The 21,443-nt window shown below is 41.5% G+C and overlaps 1 protein-coding gene across 2 annotated transcripts in view; it reads right to left on the bottom strand.

The window, feature by feature from the left end:
• The window catches only part of CERS5 (ceramide synthase 5), a 30,542-nt gene extending 10,317 nt beyond the window's left edge, over positions 1-20,225 (bottom strand). Inside the window, exons 1-2 of one of the 2 annotated variants that reach the window (XM_069584431.1) lie at positions 19,789-20,225; positions 179-284 (exon numbers count right to left, since the gene is read on the bottom strand). In XM_069584431.1, the coding sequence (XP_069440532.1) occupies positions 179-284; positions 19,789-20,213 (531 nt within the window). In that variant the 5' untranslated portion in view covers positions 20,214-20,225. The remainder of the gene's footprint in view (positions 1-178; positions 285-19,788) is intronic. The other variant, XM_069584432.1, reaches the window with a different exon arrangement.
• Positions 20,226-21,443: the final 1,218 nt, after the last annotated feature.

Raw genomic sequence — 21,443 nt, 5'->3', positions numbered from 1 at the left:
TAGCCTAAAGGTATTTCCTTGAGTGGATAAAGTTCTCCTAATAGCTCTATGGACTATCCAAATGTGAAAGATCATCCCATCCTATCCTTAGCCTTGGAAACACTTGCTCTCTATCCTCCTATGCCCTATGGGATGAACCCTAACAAAAATCTCCGTGTTTTTTTTTTTGCCTACTTACCTTGGTAATAGACATGAACACTTTTTCAAGGATAGCATTAGGTTGTGCCTGATAAGGACCACTGTCCTGTATGCCAACATGGAGTGCACAGGGTTTGGCAATAAACCTGTAATGGAGAAAACCCAAAAGCCAATTCTAAAAATTGTTTGCTAAGCATTAAGCAAAAATTCTGATTAGGGGACTGATAAGGCGGAAAGGGGGAACACTTGGCAGGGAGCCAGAACTTTTTGATTTAATCCTGAATTCTGCCACTGATTCACTTGAGAAGTGACCTATTTAAGAAATATTGGAATATAAGCTCTCTTTCCATTTTTCCCTGGTTTCCCTTATCACATTTTAAGCTTTAGAGTAAGAAAGACCTAGATCAAATCTTTAGTCTACCATTTACTGCCTGTATGAACCTGGGCAACTTATTTCATCTTGCTAAACCTCTGGACAAGGAACAACAGACTGGTTCCAAATAGGAAAGGGAGTACGTCAAAGCTGTATATTGTCACCCTGCTTATTTAACTTACATGCAAAGTACATCATGAGAAACACTGGGCTGGAGGAAGCACAAGCTGGAATCAAGATTGCCGGGAGAAATATCAGTAACCTCAGATATGCAGATGACACCACCCTTATGACAGAAAGTGAAGAAGAACTAAAGAGCCTCTTGATGAAAGTGAAAAAGGAGAGCGAAAAAGTTGGCTTAAAGCTCAATATTCAGAAAACTAAGATCATGGAATCTGGTCCCCTCACTTCATGGCAAATAGATGGGGAAACAGCGGAAACAGTGGCTGACTTTATTTTTCTGGGCTCCAAAATCACTGCAGATGGTGATTGCAGTCATGAAATTAAAAGACGCTTACTCCTTGGAAGGAAAGTTATGACCAACCTAGACAGCATATTAAAAAGCAGAGCCATTACTTTGTCAACAAAGGTCCGTCTAGTCAAGGCTATCGTTTTTCCAGTGGTCATGTATGGATGTGAGAGTTGGTCTGTGAAGAAAGCTGAGTGCTGAAGAATTGATGCTTTTGAACTGTGGTGTTGGAGAAGACTCTTGAGAGTCCCTTGGACTGCAAGGAGATCCAACCAGTCCATCCTAAAGGAGATCAGCCCTGGGTGTTCATTGGAAGGACTGATGTTGCAGCTGAAACTCCAATACTTTGGCCACCTGATGTGAAGAGCTGACTCATTGGAAAAGACCCTGATGCTAGGAGGGATTGGGGGCAGGAGGAGAAGGGGACAACAGAGGATGAGATGGCTGGATGGCATCACCGACTCAATGGACCTGGGTTTGGGTGGACTCCAGGAGTTGGTGATGGCCAGGGAGGCCTGGCATGCTGCGGTTCATGGGGTCGCAAAGAATCGGATACAACTAAGCGACTGAACTGAAACCTCAGTTTTTTTTCCATTTGTAAGATGAAAATATCAACATTCTTGCTACTGAACATAAGGCCAACAGATAAATAGCATTACTGGCTTTTCCTAGCAGCTTCTTAGAAGTGCAGAATCTCAAACCCCATCTCAGACCAGCAAAATCAGAATCTGCACTAACAAGATTCCCAGGGGATTCATTCATATTCCCATTAGAAGCGGGCCTACTTTACTTGAATCTTGCAGGTACAATGATATATAACATATATGAAGACCCTGACACAAGGAAGTGCTTAATAAATGATAGTTCTCCTTATATCAAACCATCAAGATCTTAACTGGAGGGAAAAGTAGAACTGAGATGGAGCTCTTCCTAAACAAATATCCTTGGTCATGGTCACCTTCCTGCCCAATCAAAAGACTACGGAAATAATTAGAACTTTAGAAGCTCTGAAGAAAAAAAATCCAGAAACTACAGAGATTGGTAAGAAAGAAACTACCTATTAGTACTCAGTTCTAGTCCCAGATCTACCAATAATAAGACACATAAACTTGGTCAAGTCACTTGATTTTTGAGTTTTGATTCTGTCATCTAAAGGAGATGATGCCTAAAATTTTTTCCTAAGATTCCATGATGATATCATTGATTATAATTAATTTATAACTTTTAGATTTGAAAATTGAGGAATTATTCCTTGGCTCTTTAAGAAAGATCTCCCTCTTTTCCACAACCAAAGATTTCTATGAGCCTCAGCTCTAAGAAAAGCTTTATGCAATCACTTTCAGAATAAGTCAAAACCAGTTCTAGCTCTCTTAGCATCTTAGGGAGTTGTATGATGAAATAATAACTGGGAGGTGTAAGATGGAGTGTTCTTGACCTATTTTATTTATCTGCATTCAAATCCAGAATTTCTCTCTAAGGGAGGGACTGAAAATAAGAAGCTCTGTTTATTATCTTTCTCTGTGAAAACTTCTTTTACCTTTATCACCGAAGTTCCCAAGACATGGGGAAACACTGATTCAGAGTACAAAGTAATCCACATCTGTAACCCATTCTTCTCTTTTACACAAGTAGTATAAAACTTTCATTCAAATACCAATGCTAATAGAAACATTAGTTTATATTTCCTGGTATATAATTCTGCGTACAATTATTTTAAATTCCTGCTGCTGCGTCACTTCAGTCGTGTCTGACTCTGTGCGACCCCAGAGATGGCAGCCCACTAGGCTCCCCCGTCCCTGGGGTTCTCCAGGCAAGAACACTGGAGTGGGCTGCCATTTCCTTCTCCAATGCATAAAAGTGAAAGTGAAGTCGCTCAGTCGTGTCCGACCCTCAGCGACCCCATGGACTGCAGCCTTCCAGACTCCTCTGTCCATGGGATCTTCCCGGCAAGAGTACTGGAGTGTGGTGCCATTGCCTTCTCCGTTTTAAACTCCTACCCATGTTTAAATTCCTTGAGAAGACAGAGAATACTGCTTTTGTATTTATCAAGGTTCTATGCTCAGTAATTGTATACTGAGTGAGTGGTGTAGCGGATTCCACCCACCCTTGCTGTTGGAACTCAGTTTGGACCCAGCATTGATCAGTATCCAGAAGGGTAATTAAGGCAGCCATACTTGAGACTTCCCTGGCAGTCCAGTGCTTAGAACTTCACGTTTCCACTGCAAGAAATGGAATTCCTTGGGTGGGTTCAACCCCTGGTCAGGGAACTAAGATCCCACAAGCTGCATGGTGTGGCCAAAAAAAAAAAAAAAAAAGGTAGCCATTCTTTGTTGTTGAGTTGGTGCTATATCATATCTGAGACAAAAGCCCTGAATCATCTCTGAATGAAGAAGTAGACCTGAGAACAAAAAAACAGTCTTTCCAAATCCTATTCTTATTCCCTGAAGCAGGCCTCTTTCTTAATCCAGTCAGGAGATTAAAGGCCCTGGGACTAGGCAGATTTTACCAGCTAACAGACTTATGAAAGTTGCCTACAGAATGAGGATGACAATATCTGCTCCACAGGGTTATTTTAAAGATGAAATGACATAGTTACAGAAGAGCTCAGTCATATCTGACTCTTTGCAGCCCCACAGACTGCAGCACACCAGGATTCCCTGTCCATCATCACCAATTCCCGGAGCTTGCTCAAACTCCTGTCCGTCGAATCGGTGATGCTATGCAACCATCTCATCCTCTGTCGTCCCCTTCTCCAGCCTTCAATCTTTCCCAGCATCAGGGTCTTTTCCAATGAGTCTTCCCATTAGGTGGCCAAAGTATTGGAGCTTCAGCTTTAGCACCAGTCTTTTCAATGAATATTCAGGACTGATCTCCTTTGGATTGATCTTGCAGTCCAAGGGACTCTCAAGAGTCTTTTTCAACACCACAGTTCAAAAGCATCAATTTTCAGTGTTCAGCTTTATGGTCCAACTCTCACATCCATTGATGACTACTGGAAAAACCATAGCTTTGACTATACGGACCATCAGGAAATGACATGATGTATGCCTACCCAGTACCTGACACTTTGTAAACATTCATTAAAGGCAGCTATTATTATTTTTACTAGAAACAGTTTGGTCTGGGTACTCTCTGATGGTACCTCGAACAAACTGAGAAAAGCAGGAAATCCTCTTTCACACAACAGGGAGAGGTTTGTACCCTGATCACTCAGGTGAAGCCAAGATAATTGCTTTATTATCTAGACCTTGAAGCAGACTTAATATCCTAGAGCTGTCATAAGCTCACATCCTGTCCTCATTAGTTCAGAGTTCAATGAAAGACACAGAGCTACTGGCATCAAGTCAGTGACAGCTGGACAGACCTTAAGAAAATCTGCTTATTTGACAAAATATTTATTGGGCACTGATATTGTGCCAAAGCATGAAGCATAAAACCCACAATAAGGAATTATGATCGAAAAAGAACTTTTCCTGTGTTAAAAAAATTCAAAACAGGGAACTTCCCTGGTGGTTAAAACTCCACACTTTCACTGCAGAGGGTACAGGTTTGACCTCTGGTTGGGGAACTAAGATCCTACATGCTGCGTGGCACAGCCAAAAACAAACCAACAAAAAAAACCCATTTCAAATCAGAAATCTGAACGAAACAAATAATAGTCATGCATTCATTCCGCATCACTTACCTGGCATTTAGAATAACAGAAAATAGGTATCTAGGTTGGTCTAATTCCAAAGAGCCTAGAATTAGCATTCATCATTTCTGCTAGATCAGCACTTCTCAAAGTGTGCCTGGAGACTTATGACATTTTTCAGGAGCTCTGCTCTGCAAGGTGAAAATTATTCTCATAATAATTCTATATTTTTATAACAGTTCATTTCTCTCTCATTCTCTTATAAGTGTACAGTGAAAATTTCCACAGCTTACATGACACACAGCAAGAGACTGAAGGCAGAACTGATGAGAACGCAGCTGCTAGATGCCCAAGAGACTCAAGCCTGGAAAATAATACTATTTTCACATTTTTTTTTTTGTTTTGGGAAAGTGCTGAATAAGTTTTCATAAAGCATTATTTAACAATATATTGTTATTTGTAAGCAAATGAGTAAATACTTAAAAAAATTTTTAATTTCTAAAATGGTACATATTGATTTTTAATAGTATAAAAGAGTCCTGGTATACTAGTTGAAAAATACTGTCCTGGTTAACACAGAGAACTCAAACTTATCTTGTGATTTCTGTTCAGTCCAGGATCAAACTGTCGCCCAAGTTTTAAATAATCTGAAGACCAGACTGCCCTTTGCCTGAAGATCTGAGTAAGTAGGTATTTAGTGGTCTACAGCGGCAAACTACTCCTTTCCACCTGCCACACCAGGAACATGAGTCTAGTGATCCAAACCCTGATTGTAATGTATCTATCCTGCTCCATAGAGATCATTTCATTCTGCCCCTTTCTTGCCCTCCAGATACATGGTAGCAGCTGACCTAAGCCTGGGTTAAGATGAAATTACTCACCACTTTGCTCTTACATACTAAAGACAAGAGCTAGACCAACAATTCTTTTTGACCCACTGCAACATCATTGACGAATATGAACTATATACAAATATGTGTGAAAGTCTAGATTGAGTTTCTCAACTAATGTATCATGGCAGGTAACACAGATGGGCTATACTTTTTTCTTTTTTAAGGCTCATTTACTTTTAAAAATATTTATCTATTTATTTTTAGCTGTGCTGGGTCTTTGCTGCTTGGGCTTTTCTCTAGTTGTGGTGAGTGGGGGCTACTCTTTGTTGCAGTGTTCAGGCTTCTCATTGTGGTGGCTTCTCTTGTTGCAGAGCACAGATTTTAGAGCGCATGGGATTCAGTAGTTGCAGCGAGTGGGCTCAAGAGTTGTGGTTTCTGGGCTCTAGACCACAGGCTCAATACTTGTGCTGCATGGGCTCAGCTGCTCCTCGGCATGTGGGGTCCTCCTAGATCAGAGATCCAACCTGTGTCTCCTGCACTGGTGCTGCTGCTGCTAGGTCGCTTCAGTCGTGTCTGACTCTGTGTGACCCCACAGACGGCAGCCCACCAGGCTCCCCCATCCCTGGGATTCTCTAGGCAAGAATACTGGAGTGGGTTGCCATTTCCTTCTCCAATGCATTAAAGTGAAAAGTGAAAGTGAAGTTGCTCAGTCGTGTCCGACTCTTAGCAACCCCATGGACTGCAGCCTACCAGGCTCCTCGTTCATGGGATTTTCCAGGCAAGGGTACTGGAGTGGGGTGCCAGTGCCTTCTCCTGCACTGGCAGGTGGATTCTTTACCAGTGAGCCACCAGGGAAGCCCCAAGATGGGCTACGCTTCTGTCGGGATGTTGCTCTCAGCTCTCAGGGTGGCCCACGGGTGGACGGTGGCCAGAAACCCCGTCTGTAGCCTTTGGTCTCACGTACCCATTGTGCACGCACATGTTACTTTCTATGTGTGCAGCAACATAGCTGAGTTGGGAAGTACTGGCTTAGATCAATTCTGGAAGAATACAAAAATGTCAAAACTGATCAATAAAAAAGAAAAATAACCATCAAAGAAACTGAAATAGACAACAAGATGAAGACGGGAAAAATACAATAAAAAGAGAAAGGTCTTATACAGACTGATGAAGATGGTACATCATTAAATAAAGAGCACTGAGTAACTAAATATTTTGAACCTGAATGCTCCCCCTATCCATCTTCCACACACACACACAGAGATGAAAGCTGAGATATTTAAAGGTAAATGTGGAGTCCCATAGAAGACAAATTCAGAAAGTCCTTTCCCTTTACAACTGAATTCTTTTCCCTTCCTTCCATCTTTCCTTCCTCTCTTTCTGGCCATGCCACTTGGTTTGTGGGATTCTCTGTTCAGGGACTGAACCCACACTCTCAGCAGTGAAAGTGCAGCAGAGTTCTAACCGCTGGACTGCCAGGGAATTCCCTACAACTGAATTCTTAATAAACCAATCACATAAAAAATTTGAGCAGCTTCTGTAGAGTTGAAAGGGAAGGAGAAAGTAAAACAGATACTCAGGCAGAGGGAACAGCATGTGCTAAAGAAGAGATAAGAAAGGGCTTAGAGAACTATGCAATGTACAGATTGGGAGTTGTAGTGGAGACAGTGATAGGAGAGAAACTACAGGCGCCTTGCATGCTATGTTAAGCTTGAATTTCATCCCACAGTGATGGAGAGTCACTGAAAAGATTTTAGGCTATTGTAAAAAAAATCCATGCTAGATGTAATAAAGCACTGAACTAAGGCTACAGAAATGGAAAGGCAAGGTTGGATTCAACCCAAGAGACGGCAAGAAAGTGAAACTGATAGAACTTGGTGACTGGGTAGATATAAGAATCAAAAAAAAAAAAGAAAAATCAAGGGTGCCTTCTGTTTCCAGATTGGGAAACTAAGTTGATTATGGTGCCTCAACCAAGTAGAGAATAAGATAAGAAAAGCAAATTTAGGAGTGAAAGATGAGTTATCTGTATACTGAATTTGAGGTACTTGTGGAACACTGAAATGCAACAGTCTAGTAAGGCAAATAAACCTGGAAAAAGGGGCTTAAGGTAACATATACACAAAGATATGAGAAAGAAGAGAGAATGAGAATATAGGTGGTAGCTAAAATGATGAGGGTGGATTGACTGCATAAGAAAGGAATATAAACTAAAAAGAGAACGAAGGTAAGAATACTAGGAAACACAACATAAAAAGTGAATTTAGGGGGTGGGAAGGTCAGAGGTGGAGTCGTATCAAATGAGGCAGAGATCAAGTAAGACAAGAATTTCAGTATCCACTGGATTTGGCAATTTGGAGACCAGTGATAACCTTTACCAAATAAATTCCAGTGAAATGGAGACTAAAGGACAGGAGTGAGTTAGAGCAGTAAAAATATAAGGAGAAAAAAAGAAGTGGAAATAGCTAGGGCTCTCTCAAGAATCTTGACTAAGAAGAGAAAGGAATATCTTCACTTAGTGCATCAGAACCACTTGATCTAAAACTAATATCCCTGTGCTTTAGATCCATTCCATTTCCTGATCAGAAATTTCATTCTATTTAGTCCTCTTCTTTCCTATTATTTTCAGCTTTGTTCTCTACTTGTTTCTTCTCAGACCTTGAATACGCTCAAGTTTTCCCATCCTAAAACAGCTCTTCCTGTCCCTCACAGCCTTTGGCTCTCACCATCCCACAATGAAAGTTCTTGAAAAAGTTCTCTCCTCATGACTTCTCTTCTAACTCCTACTCATTCCTGAACCCTCCTGTGTCTCTCATCTGGCTTCAGTCCATATTCTCCACTGAAGCTGCTCTTGCCAAAGTGGTTAATGATCTTACTGTGAAATCAAATGGATACTTTTCAGGCCCATATCTTACCTGACGACTCAGTGCCATTTGACATTATTGAGCATGCTTTCCCCCTTGAAATGCTCTTTTCTCTTAGCTTCCTTTCTGTCACACTTTTCCCAGTAGAACTAGATTTTTCAGTATGCACTGCTAGTTTGGACAATGTGCTATGCACCTTGGACAAGCTACTTACTTTTCTGGTTGTTTCAGTTATTTCATCTGTAAATGAGGAATAACAACAGTATCTACCTACTTCATAAAGTTAGTATGAAGATTTAATGTTCAGTACTTAGAACGGTGGCTGGGACAAAGTGAGTACTTAGTAAATGCTAACTATTGATATTTTCAGGGGCTTCCCAGGTGGCTCGGTGGTAAAGAATCCACCTGCCAATGCAGGCAAGTCGCCTCACCTTGCTGGCTCCTCACCGCCTGCATCTGGACGGCTACCACTCTTCCCAGGAGGTGATGCCCACATGTACACACTGATATGATCAAATACTGTACGGCTACCATACCTCTTATCTTCTTTTGGGTTTCTTCTTCCTTTTTGTTGTTTTTCAGTCGCTAAAGGTAGCTCCTGCTCAGCTGCGTCCAACTGTTTGTGACTCATAGACTACAACCTGCTACGCTGCTCTGTCCATGGGATTTTTTCCAGGCAAGAATATTGCAATGTGTTGCCATTTCCTCTTCCAGAGGATCTTCCCAACCCAGGGATTGAACTCACATCTCCTGCTTGGCATGTGAATTCTTTACTGCTGAGCCATAAGGGAAGCCCGTAGTTGTTAAGTCCTGTCCAATTCTTCTACGACCCCATGGACTATAGCCGGCCAGGCTCCTGTCTTCAGGATTTCCCAAGCAAGAATACTGGAGTGGGTTGCCACTTCCTTCTCCAAGCAATCTTCCTGACCCGGGGACTGAAGCTGCATCTCCTGCTTGGCAGACAGATACTTTATTACACTGAGCCACCTGGGAAGCCTGCCTTTTCCAAAAACAGTTTCCTCAGGGTTCTACGCAGATTCTTACTTTATTCTATACACTCATCCTAGGTGATCTGAGTCAATTATGGCAGAGAGTCTGTATGGTCCACAGACCCCAGAGCACCCCTGAGATACACTCTGGGGGCCCATAAAACAAAAACTGTTTTCATAATATTATTAAGACATTATTCGCCTTTGTTATGGTGTTGACATTTGCAATGATCATGCGAAAAGAGCAACGGTGGATACACTTACAGAACCTGAGCACAAATCAAAGCAGTGGCACCCAACTGTAGGAGTAGTTACTATATTCTTTCTTGCTATAGCCTCTTGGTTAACAACGACACCACTTTCACTAAAGCACGCCCTTGACGAAGCAATACAAATGATTAATTTTATTAAATGCCTACTCTTGGGACTTCCCCTGGTGGTTCAGTGGCTAAGACTCTATGTTCCCAATACATGGGACCCAGGTTCAATCCCTGGTCAGGGAACTAGATCCCACATGCTGCATGGGATTTTTTTGCATGCCACAAGAAGATCAAAGACTCCACATACCACAACTAAAACACAGAGCAGCCAAATAAATAAACAAATTTTTTTTTTTTTAAGCCAATCCTTGGGTACATTTTTAAAAAAGTAGTCTGTGATAAGATGGGAAGTACACAGAAAGCACTTTTACTGCATACCAAGGGACATGGCTGTCTCAACAAATGCACTTGTTTGACTGAACTGTATGTTCAACTAAATCACTTTTTTCAAAGAACACCATTTTTACCCATAAGAATGACTGACAGAAAAACTACGGTTATTCAGGACCTGCATACTTAAGATACATTTTCTTAAGAATGAATGAAAAGAGCTTGTGACTTAAAAAAAACAAACATTCTTTCCATTGGTAAAATTCAAGCTTTTAAGTGACACTTTGAATTTTAGAGAATTCATATCTGCCTTTGAGCTCGACAACATCCCAATACATACTTCAAGGCTTTTCTAATGAGACTGTTACAATGAGATTAACTATATGATTTTTTTAGTATCATATTATGTAATGTACATTTAAAAGATTTGTATAACTTAGGGAACCAGTATTTTCTCACGTGACCAATACATGCTGCTGCTGCTGCTAAGTCGCTTCAGTTGTGTCCGACTCTGTGAGACCCCATAGACGGCAGCCCACCAGGCTCCCTGGTCCCTGGGATTCTCCAGGCAAGAACACTGGAGTGGGTTGCCATTTCCTTCTCCAATGCATGAAAGTGAAAAGTGAACGTGAAGTCGCTCAGTCGTGTTTGACTCTTAGCGACCCATGGACTGCAGCCTACCAGGCTCCTCCGCCCATGATTTTCCAGGCAAGAGTACAGGAGTGGGGCGCCATTGCCTTCTGAGACCAATACATGACACCCGTTCAAAGTGTATGACAGACTGGTGGATTTCAACCTGAATGAAAAGCTCACTGATATGGCTTCAGATTCCACAGTGCTACCAACCTTTCTTGTGTTTTGGCATAATAGCAAAGATGAAACTTTCCCTTTCCAGTAACATATCTGTGTAAAATCAGCTTTTGCTTCTATACTTCAGCCAAACCAACACATTACAGGGGACTGGATGCAGAAGCCAGAGAGGAAGTCCAGCTGCCTTCTCCTGAGCGGACATCAAGGAGGTCTGCAAAACCACAGAATCAGTGTTCTTCTCACTGAATATTTTTTGTCTGGAAAATTATCTTTCAAAAATACATTATTTATGTTAATGTAATAGGCTTATCCGTTATTTTTAATGAAATAATAAGTATATCTCTTAAATTTCTGAATTTTGATTTCAAATATGAACACATTGATAGGTATATGTAACCCACATTTACAAAACCTTTTTGGGATCCTCAAACAGTTTTTAAGAGTAAAAAAAATAGTGCTGAGGACAAAAGATTTACAAATTTCTAAATTATACTATTTATTCATTTACATGCAGTTGACTCCCAGTCATATATTATTTTGTATATTCCCTAAACATATGCATCCATATCAGTGTATTTTTCTGAGTAAATTCTTAAGAGGACAGGATTTGCTATGTACAAGCAAGTGTGTTCTACACATTTGTTGTACATATATGTGCTTGCTGTGTACGAGGTACTGCGCTTCTCAGGGATACCTACACCACCAAATCCAAAATTTCCTGCATGGTCCATGCACAAGTAATCTTTGCAGGTTTTTTAAGGACTTTTTTTTTTTAATTGGCCAATTTGCTCTTAAAGCAAAGCAGAAACAAACTACAAAAAAGAAAACCTTTATGACATATACTATCCTAAGCCACCACAAGGCATATACTGGATTATACCAGACTATTCTTCACTCCCATTCCCATCAGTTAGCTTCACTTAGATCTGAGCGCTGAAGAATTGATGCTTTTGAACTGTGGTGTTGGAGAAGACTCTTGAGAGTCCCTTGGACTGCAAGGAGATCCAACCAGTCCATTCTAAAGGAGATCAGCCCTGGGATTTCTTTGGAAGGAATGATGCTCAAGCTGAAACTCCAGTACTTTGGCCACCTCATGCAAAGAGTTCACTCACTGGAAAAGACTCTGATGCTGGGAGGGATTGGGGGCAGGAGGAGAAGGGGGCGACAGAGGATGAGATGGCTGGATGGCATCACTGACTCGATGGACGTGAATCTGAGTGAACTCCAGGAGTTGGCGATGGGAGGCCTGGCATGCTGCGATTCATGGGGTCGCAGAGTCGGACACAACTGAGCGACTGAACTGAACTGAACTGTGGTTTCCAGTATAGTAGCCACCAGCTAGTACAATAGCTACTAGCTTTGAGGGGTTTCAGATGCAACTGGTCAGCATTAAGACGTGATCTAATTGTGAAATACACACCAAATTTTGAAGACTTAGTGCAGGAGAAAAAAAAGAAATGTAAAATACCTCAATTTTTAACACTGATTGCATATTGACATGATCATATTTTGGATATATCGAGTTAAAGTATATTTTCAAAATTAATTTCATCCATTTCTTTTTTACTTTTTAAAAAGTGGCTGTTAGATTTTAAATTATTTATGTATGTGGTTCATATTATTTCTGTTGACCAGTGTTGACGATAGTGATTCAAACAAGTATTAATAACTGAGAAGAGAATTTTAATATAGATTCACATTTGATTCAGTTTTCTAGTACCAGAAGGTGATTTGTCCTGAGTTTATAGGGCCAGGCTTAAACAATGGGACTTTATTTAAAAAAAAATTTATAGTAATGGATTTTTTTTAATGTAAATCTTTTTCTGAATGAGTTAAATACTAGGTATAGTCTGTTTTGAGTCATTGTTGGTTAACCGTGCATTCTAGCCAAGTATTGCTTTAGAGTTGCTTTTTTTTCACGTATATATCACCTCAATCAGAGTAGTTAATAATCTGTAAACAAACAAGTTTGTCAAGTACATGAAGTGCTACACAGCCCTGATAAGGCAATAAGAATAATCACACTATTATATTCTTCTCAAAACTATGGAGTTTCTTAAAAAGGGTATTACTTACAGTCTGTAGCTCTGGGTTAGTGTCAGCATTTGTAAGAAGTCTCAATTATAGGCACAAACTAAATCACATTGTTGTGGTTGTGTTTAAAACTTCTTGGGGGAAGTCTCCAGTTATAGAATGAAATTAGTTAATTTCAATTTCTACTGATTCTCCAGAAATCAGTGACCTCTGACATGGAGCTGGTAGGTTATCTTATGACTCAGGACAGGTGGCACATTTCCTTGAAACACTTTACCTTTTTAGTTGAGAATTAAATTTTTACCCATTTGTTCATCTGTTCATTCTTCAACGATTATGTATTGAGAACTTAGTATATATCAGATATCAAACTGTGTGTCAAGAGTGAAAAAGTAAGTCATAGTTCCTGCCTGCAGGAAGAGAACAAGAAAAACAGTGGTTAAAATAGAGTAATGAGTGTGTGCACAGGGTTAAGTCATGGGAGTTTGGAAGAGGTGGACTTGATTCAACATTATTAACTGAAATATAGGCTTAATGTCCCACTAACAAGCACTTGTTTCTTGAATTATGAAGGATGGTAAAAACTTCCTAAGAAAGAGCCTTTTGTTAACTGTTTTATCTAATCTATCTCTTATTTGGCATGCATTTGTGTTTCTGGTTTAAGCAAATGTATTAAGTAGTATAATTACTCATCCACTTAAAAAAAGGTAAATATGTTAAATATGAAAAAAAAGTATGTACGTAGTTGGAAAAGGAAGAGTTATGAAACAGTGAGAGTCTTAGGGAACTGCAGCTGTTCTCCAGATGACGAAGTGGTAAAGAATCTACCTGCCAATGTGGGAGACGTGGGTTTGATCCCTGGGTCAGTAAGATCCCCTCGAGAAGGAAATGACAGTCCATTCCAGTATTCTTGCCTGGAAAATCCCATGGACAGAGTAGCCTTGTGGGCTACAGTCCATGCGGTCACAGAGTCAGACACAGCTGAGCAAGAACACACTCACTCACACACAGCTGTTCTCCAGCAATATTTTGAGAACTGCTGCTCTATAAAAATATTCATTAGCTACTCTGTAATAAAACTACAACTTAGTCTTAAATTAGTTTGTGTCAGTGAAACATTTTAATATATACTCTAAGTAATTCTTAATCTCGAGACTTATTTCCTTCATAATAAGGTTAAAGTGTAAATAGAATGTTGATCCTTCTTTTCTCATGACAGTACCAAGTAGATTCATCCAATTGCACAGTTATTAATCATCTTAATTCTTACAGATCTAAGTGAAGCTAACTGATGGGAATGGGAGTGAAGAATAGTCTGGTATAATCCAGTATATGCCTTGTGGTGGCTTAGGATAGTATATGTCATAAAGGTTTTCTTTTTTGTAGTTTGTTTCTGCTTTGCTTTAAGAGCAAATTGGCCAATTAAAAAAAAAAAAGTCCTTAAAAAACCTGCAAAGATTACTTGTGCATGGACCATGCAGGAAATTTTGGATTTGGTGGTGTAGGCATCCCTGAGAAGCGCAGTACCTCGTACACAGCAAGCACATATATGTACAACAAATGTGTAGAACACACTTGCTTGTACATAGCAAATCCTGTCCTCTTAAGAATTTACTCAGAAAAATACACTGATATGGATGCGTATGTTTAGGGAATATACAAAATAATATATGACTGGGAGTCAACTGCATGTAAATGAATAAATAGTATAATTTAGAAATTTGTAAATCTTTTGTCCTCAGCATTATTTTTTTTACTCTTAAAAACTGTTTGAGGATCCCAAAAAGGTTTTGTAAATGTGGGTTACATATACCTATCAATGTGTTCATATTTGAAATCAAAATTCAGAAATTTAAGAGATATACTTATTATCTCATTAAAAATAACAAAGATAAGCCTATTACATTAACATAAATAATGTATTTTTGAAAGATAATTTTCCAGACAAAAAATACTCCAGTGAGAAGAACGCTGACTTTATGTTTTTGCAGACCTCCTTGATGTCCGCCCAGGAGAAGGCAGCTGGACTTCCCTCTCTGGCTTCTGCATCCAGTCCCCTGTAATGTGTTGGTTTGGCTGAAGTATAGAAGTAAAAGCTGATTTCACATAGATATGTTACTGGAAAGGGAAAGTTTCATCTTTGCTATTATGCCAAAACACAAGAAAGGTTGGTAGCACTGTGGAATCTGAAACCATATCAGTGAGCTTTTCATTCACGTTAAAATCCACCAGTCTGTCATACACTTTGAATGGATGTCATGTATTGGTCTCAGAAGGCAATGGCACCCCACTCCTGTACTCTTGCCTGGAAAATCATGGGCGGAGGAGCCTGGTAGGCTGCAGTCCATGGGTTGCTAAGAGTCAAACATGACTGAGCGACTTCACGTTCACTTTTCACTTTCATGCATTGGAGAAGGAAATGGCAACCCACTCCAGTGTTCTTGCCTGGAGAATCCCAGGGACCAGGGAGCCTGGTGGGCTGCCGTCTATGGGGTCACACAGAGTCGGACACGACTGAAGTGACTTAGCAGCAACAGCAGCAGCCTTCTTCACAGTCCAACTCTCACATCCATACATGACTACTGGAAAAACCATAGCCATGACCAGATGGACCTTAGTCGGCAAAGTAATGTCTCTGCTTTTGAATATGCACTGGAAACCACAGCAGTAGATAATTCAGAGAATCCTTCCTATCTAGGAAAACTGATTTCAGATTTTTTTTTTGTCCTTTTGCAGTAACATCCCAATTAACTTTCCCAAAGATAAAGTAGGAGTAGATTTAAGTACAAGAGCCCAAAACTCAGTGAATTCTTTAGAAGGCAGCTTTATCTGCCTAAAACTATCTCAGATGAGAAAGTCAAAATAGGTACATCTCCCCTTCCCACTCTAGAGGAAAGCTACAGACTTCCCTTGATGCCGCCTCTTCATTAATTTCTTCTTTACCCATCTAGGAGACCCTAGTTTTCTGACTCGGGAAGTGGCTAAAGCAAAAATATCTGATGTGTTTCTTTTCTGTGATGAATACACCGTCGCCAGGAACCTGACCTTAGTAGTGACAGTATTCAGGGTTGTCTGCAGAACTTCAACACCCACTGCACAGAAAGGGCTGGGGAAAGTCTTCCAAGAAAGAAAGGTTTCTGATTATCTGGAGCTTGGTAGGAGGCGGATTCTCAGATAAGGGCAGAGTTATGTAGGTTTTTTCAATCTCACTCTGTTGGATCTGCAAACCTGATTTAATTCTGTGATTTACAATTCAATAAGGCCCAAAAGAATACCTTTAGGAATGCAGTGGAATGGGCAGTCTCCCTTACAACCTAGTCAGCAGCTGTATCCATTCTTCCCAAAGTACTTCTCCAGTATGGAGGATCAACTAACGTTGGAACATGACATGGACCTAGGCGGAGGGCAGCTGGTCTGCTAGAAAGAGGAAAAGTTCTTTCTCCACTCAAAGGAAATGGAGAAGAATGGGGGAAAGAAAAAAAAAAAAAGGCAGTATGCAGCAGAGGCAGCCAGGCTTACAAAAGGAAGATGAAACGAGTGGCTAAGAAATGTGTATACACACGCACATGCGCACACACACACACACACACACGAGTCACTGCTTTTGTTTCTAGTTACAAGATAGGCCAATATATGAGTCTGTTTAGTGCCCTGTGCCAGAGAATGATATTGAGAAAGCTCCTTAGATATGCCAGTGAGGTTGCCTTGGAGGTAACGAGAGAAAAGGGGATTGGAATAATGAATGAGCAGCAAGGAGAGGTATAATCTATCTCCTATATAATTTACAAAACAATTTTCTCTGGCAACATAAAGCTCCTATTGCAATACCATATTCAAAATAAATGAGCCTATGTAGCTCTGATGGTATCAATATTAAGTCTCAAGCTCAAAGTTGATCCCAAGGAAAAAGTGCTCAGGGACTATGTAGACATTAAATTTCAAACAATTTTACCTTTAAGATCCAATGTACAAACACGCCAGACCTAGCTTGGACTATTCATTCTCTCAAGTCTCAATCATTAACGTAATATTATAACAAGTTTTAAAGAACAGGTGGAAGAGTTTCTTATCTCTCTTTTGATAGGATAAAAAAGTGGCCTAAGTGTGTGCATGGGTGGTGGGGAGAAAAAAGAAACTGCAGAAAGGTGTCCAACATGCAAATATAGTATGGTGAAATTTAACTAAGGAAAAAAGGAATTAGTTTCGTCTCTCTTAGTCAAGACAAACATCTATTGCATGCTGAAGATCTAGATTCTGTTTACTCCTCTGGGTATTTGAGTAGACGAGGGTGGATCCTTCTCAAACATTCAATCAGTATTTACTGACCACATGCCACATCTAAGGTATTTTGCAAGGTGCAGGCCACCACAATACAACCACTCAGAAGAGGCCCACAGAGGAAAGCCTCTATTCTTGGGTAGGACATACTCTACCATCTGCAGTTTTTTAGTGAAATGGCTAGATACATTTATTTATGGTCAGGTGGCTTTCAAATCATCCTTATCAGATGAGGTTGCAGCTCTCCAGGGAATGTGGGAACTTAAAAAAATAAATGCTCTGTGTAGCTGATGAGAAGAAAAAGTAGGAATAAACTGTAAACTCTATTTATTCTTTAGGATATTCCTAGATAATTTATCAAAGGGCATAGTGTAAGACATTAAAATATGCAGGACAATTTGAAGCAACAAGTGCAAAGTTCAAGTCAAACACATTATATTAAGTAACCAAGAATAAGATGAACATGGATCTGTTCTCCAAATCCTAGAATACTAGGAACAGCAGTATTAAATCTTAATTCCAGAAGGGAAGTTTAAGGAATGGGAGAAGTGGCCATATTGTACAGTGGGAGGAGAATGGGGCTGAGGAAAACAATCTGAATCTTGGTTCTACCTCCTCCTTCAGGTGAGTATGCAACATGTGAAAAGCTGAAAATGCTTCTAAGCCTTAAGTTTACTGTTTATATAAAGGAAGCTGGAGTTCTAGCTCTTACAGCCTATGGTTATCATATGAATCATTTTTTAGAAACTCAGTAGTTAGGACTTGAGAAAGAAGAAAACGTAGGAAAGAGACTAACTGAACCAATATTTCAGCTGTAAATTCTATTGCTAACTAAAGTGGTTAGGTCTTAAAGAGAAACAAAATAGCAAGACTGTGGCTAGGGTTAAACTTTCCTAAGATCAAACATGAGATGAACAAGGTGCCTATTCTTACTATCCAAGAAATACCATACTAGAATGCTTTCACATCAGTATTCCCACCCATCCCTTCTCCCCTGACACTGGAGCACCATAGAAACATTCGGATAGAATTCCCTCAGGTAAAAAGGATCCTTTCCAGTGGCTGTGCCAGGGGATACATAAGTCTTCACAGTCACCTGGGGGAACTCTGGAAATTTGAAAATATATGCAAGTTTATATAAAATCAGTGTTTATAAGCAACAAGTTATATCCTCTTACCACTAACTTGGGGAAAACTTCCATATTGTTAAACATTTATATGAAAAGCAGAGAATCTTTTGCCTAGGATGATGAACGTTTTTTTTCTTTCCTGAACTGCGTATTTCCTTTTCAGTCATTATACTTTCTTTTTTTTTTAGCTCTCATACACAGATGCTATAATGGAGGGTACCTGGACCTAGTTTACTCCTAAGAGGGACAAGTGGTTTGTGCCTCCACCTCAGGGACACTTAATTTAGTGACTATACTTAAAGAACTGCAATGCTAAGTTCCCGAGGACCCAGAAAAGGCATTTGGTTCTTTTGGTTTCATTTGCTTCAGTTAAAAGTATCTTTATTTTTACACTTGAATCTTTGGTAGAGCACTCTGATGAAAATACATAAACACTGTGAATAAATGGATGAATGGTGGGCAACACATAACACATTTTTGTGTCAGAAATAGTGGGAAAAGAAGTAATCCAAAACAGATTAATATTAATTTTTCAGACAGTAACAGAGTAGTCTATCTGCAATATATGTCCATCCTCGAAAGGACATTCTTGCTCTGAATACTGGCCAAAAGAAAGAAAGATGTCAAAGTTCCACCCTCATTACCTGAGACCTATGCAAAAGTCACCTTTCCAGGGGGTTGAGTAGACTTGATCAAAATCACCCACAGCTACAAGTTCACACTGTAAAATCACCACCACATCAAGTCCTCAGTGAGTATCTTTATCTTAGCAGACAGGAGCCGCTCACTCAAAGAAAAGTGAAAACACTTCTGTCAAGAACACATGGTCGCTGAGAAGCTGGCTCAACACAACAGTCTTATAAGCCCTAAGGCTGTCCATCCTTTCAGTGTGATCCTTTCACTCTTCGTACCATTTCAGGCCTCCAAGGCCCGTTCTGCAACTCATTTGACACCTTTTCGTGCTCTGGAAGCCTGAGACTCCACCACACCCTGCCAGATTTCTACTCTTACGAGCCCTGGCACAACTTTACTGAAACACACACACACGCGTCCATAAGCTGACGAACCAAGGCTTAGGGCCCAACTAATCCTGTGCCTCTCAATTCCCAGAAACTAAAGTGCCCTCACAAATCTTAGCTTCCCATGAACCCGCTCCTTTCAGCTTGGCTCTTGACGGCCCCAACCAGTTCTGGTTCTCTTAGCTCTTTCTTGTTTCCCGCCTCGGGTTCTCAGTCGCAGCTCACATTCAACCTGTTTCCTGGTCTGCAGAATCCTAGAAGGTTGGGGAGAGGCCTATGAAACCCCCGCAAGTGACCTCGGGGCTCTAAAACTGAATGGGTCCAGGGTCCCCTGCGACTCGCACTCTTTTAATGTCCAAGCCCCAAACTCCCTGTCTTTACCTAGGCTCCACGACCACCGCGGCCACCCTCCCGAGCATCTCCCGCGCGGCCCGGACTCTCCCAGGCCCCTGCTTCCGGGCTTTCCTGCAATTCGTCTTCCGGTCCCGGACCTCGGTCTTTCGCCCTGGACCGGCTTCACCAGCCCGCGCCCCCGGCCCTTTGCACCGCTCGCCCGCGGGCTCTCACCGCTCGAAGAGCAGCCTCACGGAGAACACTCCCGCCGCCAGTGGGAACACCGAGAGGATGTCCCGGGCCCGCGGGTAGCCGTAGCCGTCGCCCTGCCCCTCGAAGTCGGCCCAGCTCACGTTCTGGGGCAGCCAGAAGCGCTCGCTCCACAGCCAGCCCCACAACAGGCCCAGGGCGCCCGCCGCCGCTGTCGCCATCTTACTCCCGCCCAGCGGCCCCAGCCGCCACAGCTTCAGCTGCCGCCACAGCCAACGGAACCCGCGGGGAGGCGGCCCCGGGGCGGGGCCGGACCGGCGGCCACCCCCTTCCGGCCCCTTCTCATCCCCGGCACGTCTCAGCCCGCCTCCTCTGCGGGGCCGGGCCTCTTCACCGCCCATCCCGCCTCCCCGCCCACCTTCCTCTCTGCAGCTTCCCCGCCGCCTCATCTCGGGACTCCGCCCTCTGGTCCCAACCACGCCCCTCCCTTTTCCGCCCCGCCTCCACCCAGGCCTGGCCCCACCCCCAAGGCACTCAAGTCTGGTCTCGCCCTTTTTCGCTACCGGTTTCGACCGAGCTTTTCCTCCTCCCTCACTCTCCCGTCCTGCTATGGCTACACCCGTTATTTCAGACAGGGCTCCTTTATGGGGACATTTTTCTCAGTCCAGCCAGCTTAAAACGATATCTACTCCTTGGAAGGCCATGTCTCTCTCTTTCCCTCCCGCTCCCAGCCCCATTTCTCGCTAGGGTTTATCTCCATCTCAGCTGGTCCCGCCTGTCAGCAGCGATCTTTTTGCTTTCTCTCCCTTTTCTCTCCACACTTTCTCTCCCTACTTGCCTCTCCACGATCTCAACCCACTTTCACTGTATATCGCTTAAAGTGGGCTTTCAAAAAAAAATCCTTTTATTCTCATGGGAAAAGGAAATAGAAGGTATCCAAAGGAAAATATAAAGGAAAAAGAAAGATGTTGATGGCCAACGTTTAATGAAGTTTACTATGTGCCAGGAACTGCACTAAACGTTTTACACAGTATTTAACTTCCTCATTTCATGAAGTGGGTGTTTTATTTACTATTTTATGAATAAGTAAACTGAGGTCCAAAGAGTAGCTTCCCGAGGTTATATAAACAAGTGGTAGAGGTGAGCTTCTCAACTGGAAAGTCTTTAGAGTCCAAAACCCTGAGGCTTTATCCTACAAACTTCCTTAATTCTACATTTCCACACTGAACATTGACCTCTTTTGTGGATCTACATAAACAGTGAGGGGAGCCATAGGCAAGAAACATTCAAAACACTGAACTCTAAATTGTTCCTCAATTGCTGGAGAACCTGAACCCTGGGTGCCACCCAGTCAAACCTAGCTACAAGGTTAATTACCACAGGCTACCTAGAATGATCTGAAAAAAGGTTAAAGAACTAATCTTGTTTAAAGACAGTATCTTTATTCTGGTAGGCATGCTTGCAGCAGAAGATAGAGTTTCAAAGGGAGCAGAAGAAGAGAAATAAAAGGAGCCACCTTAAAGAACAGACTAAAAGATGTGCTTTAATTCCAGTGGTTCTCAAGCCTTAAGTGTGCTACAGCTCAGACATTAGCTTGTTCCATCTCCTACATCCAGTCCCATCACTTCATGGCAAACAGATGGGGAAACAGTGGAAACAGTGAGAGACTATATTTTGGG

Source organism: Ovis canadensis, chromosome 3 (assembly GCF_042477335.2).
Source record: "Ovis canadensis isolate MfBH-ARS-UI-01 breed Bighorn chromosome 3, ARS-UI_OviCan_v2, whole genome shotgun sequence".
NCBI lineage: Eukaryota > Metazoa > Chordata > Mammalia > Artiodactyla > Bovidae > Ovis > Ovis canadensis.
Note: the sequence above shows the minus strand (reverse complement) of the source record. Positions and strands in the feature narration are given on the sequence as shown.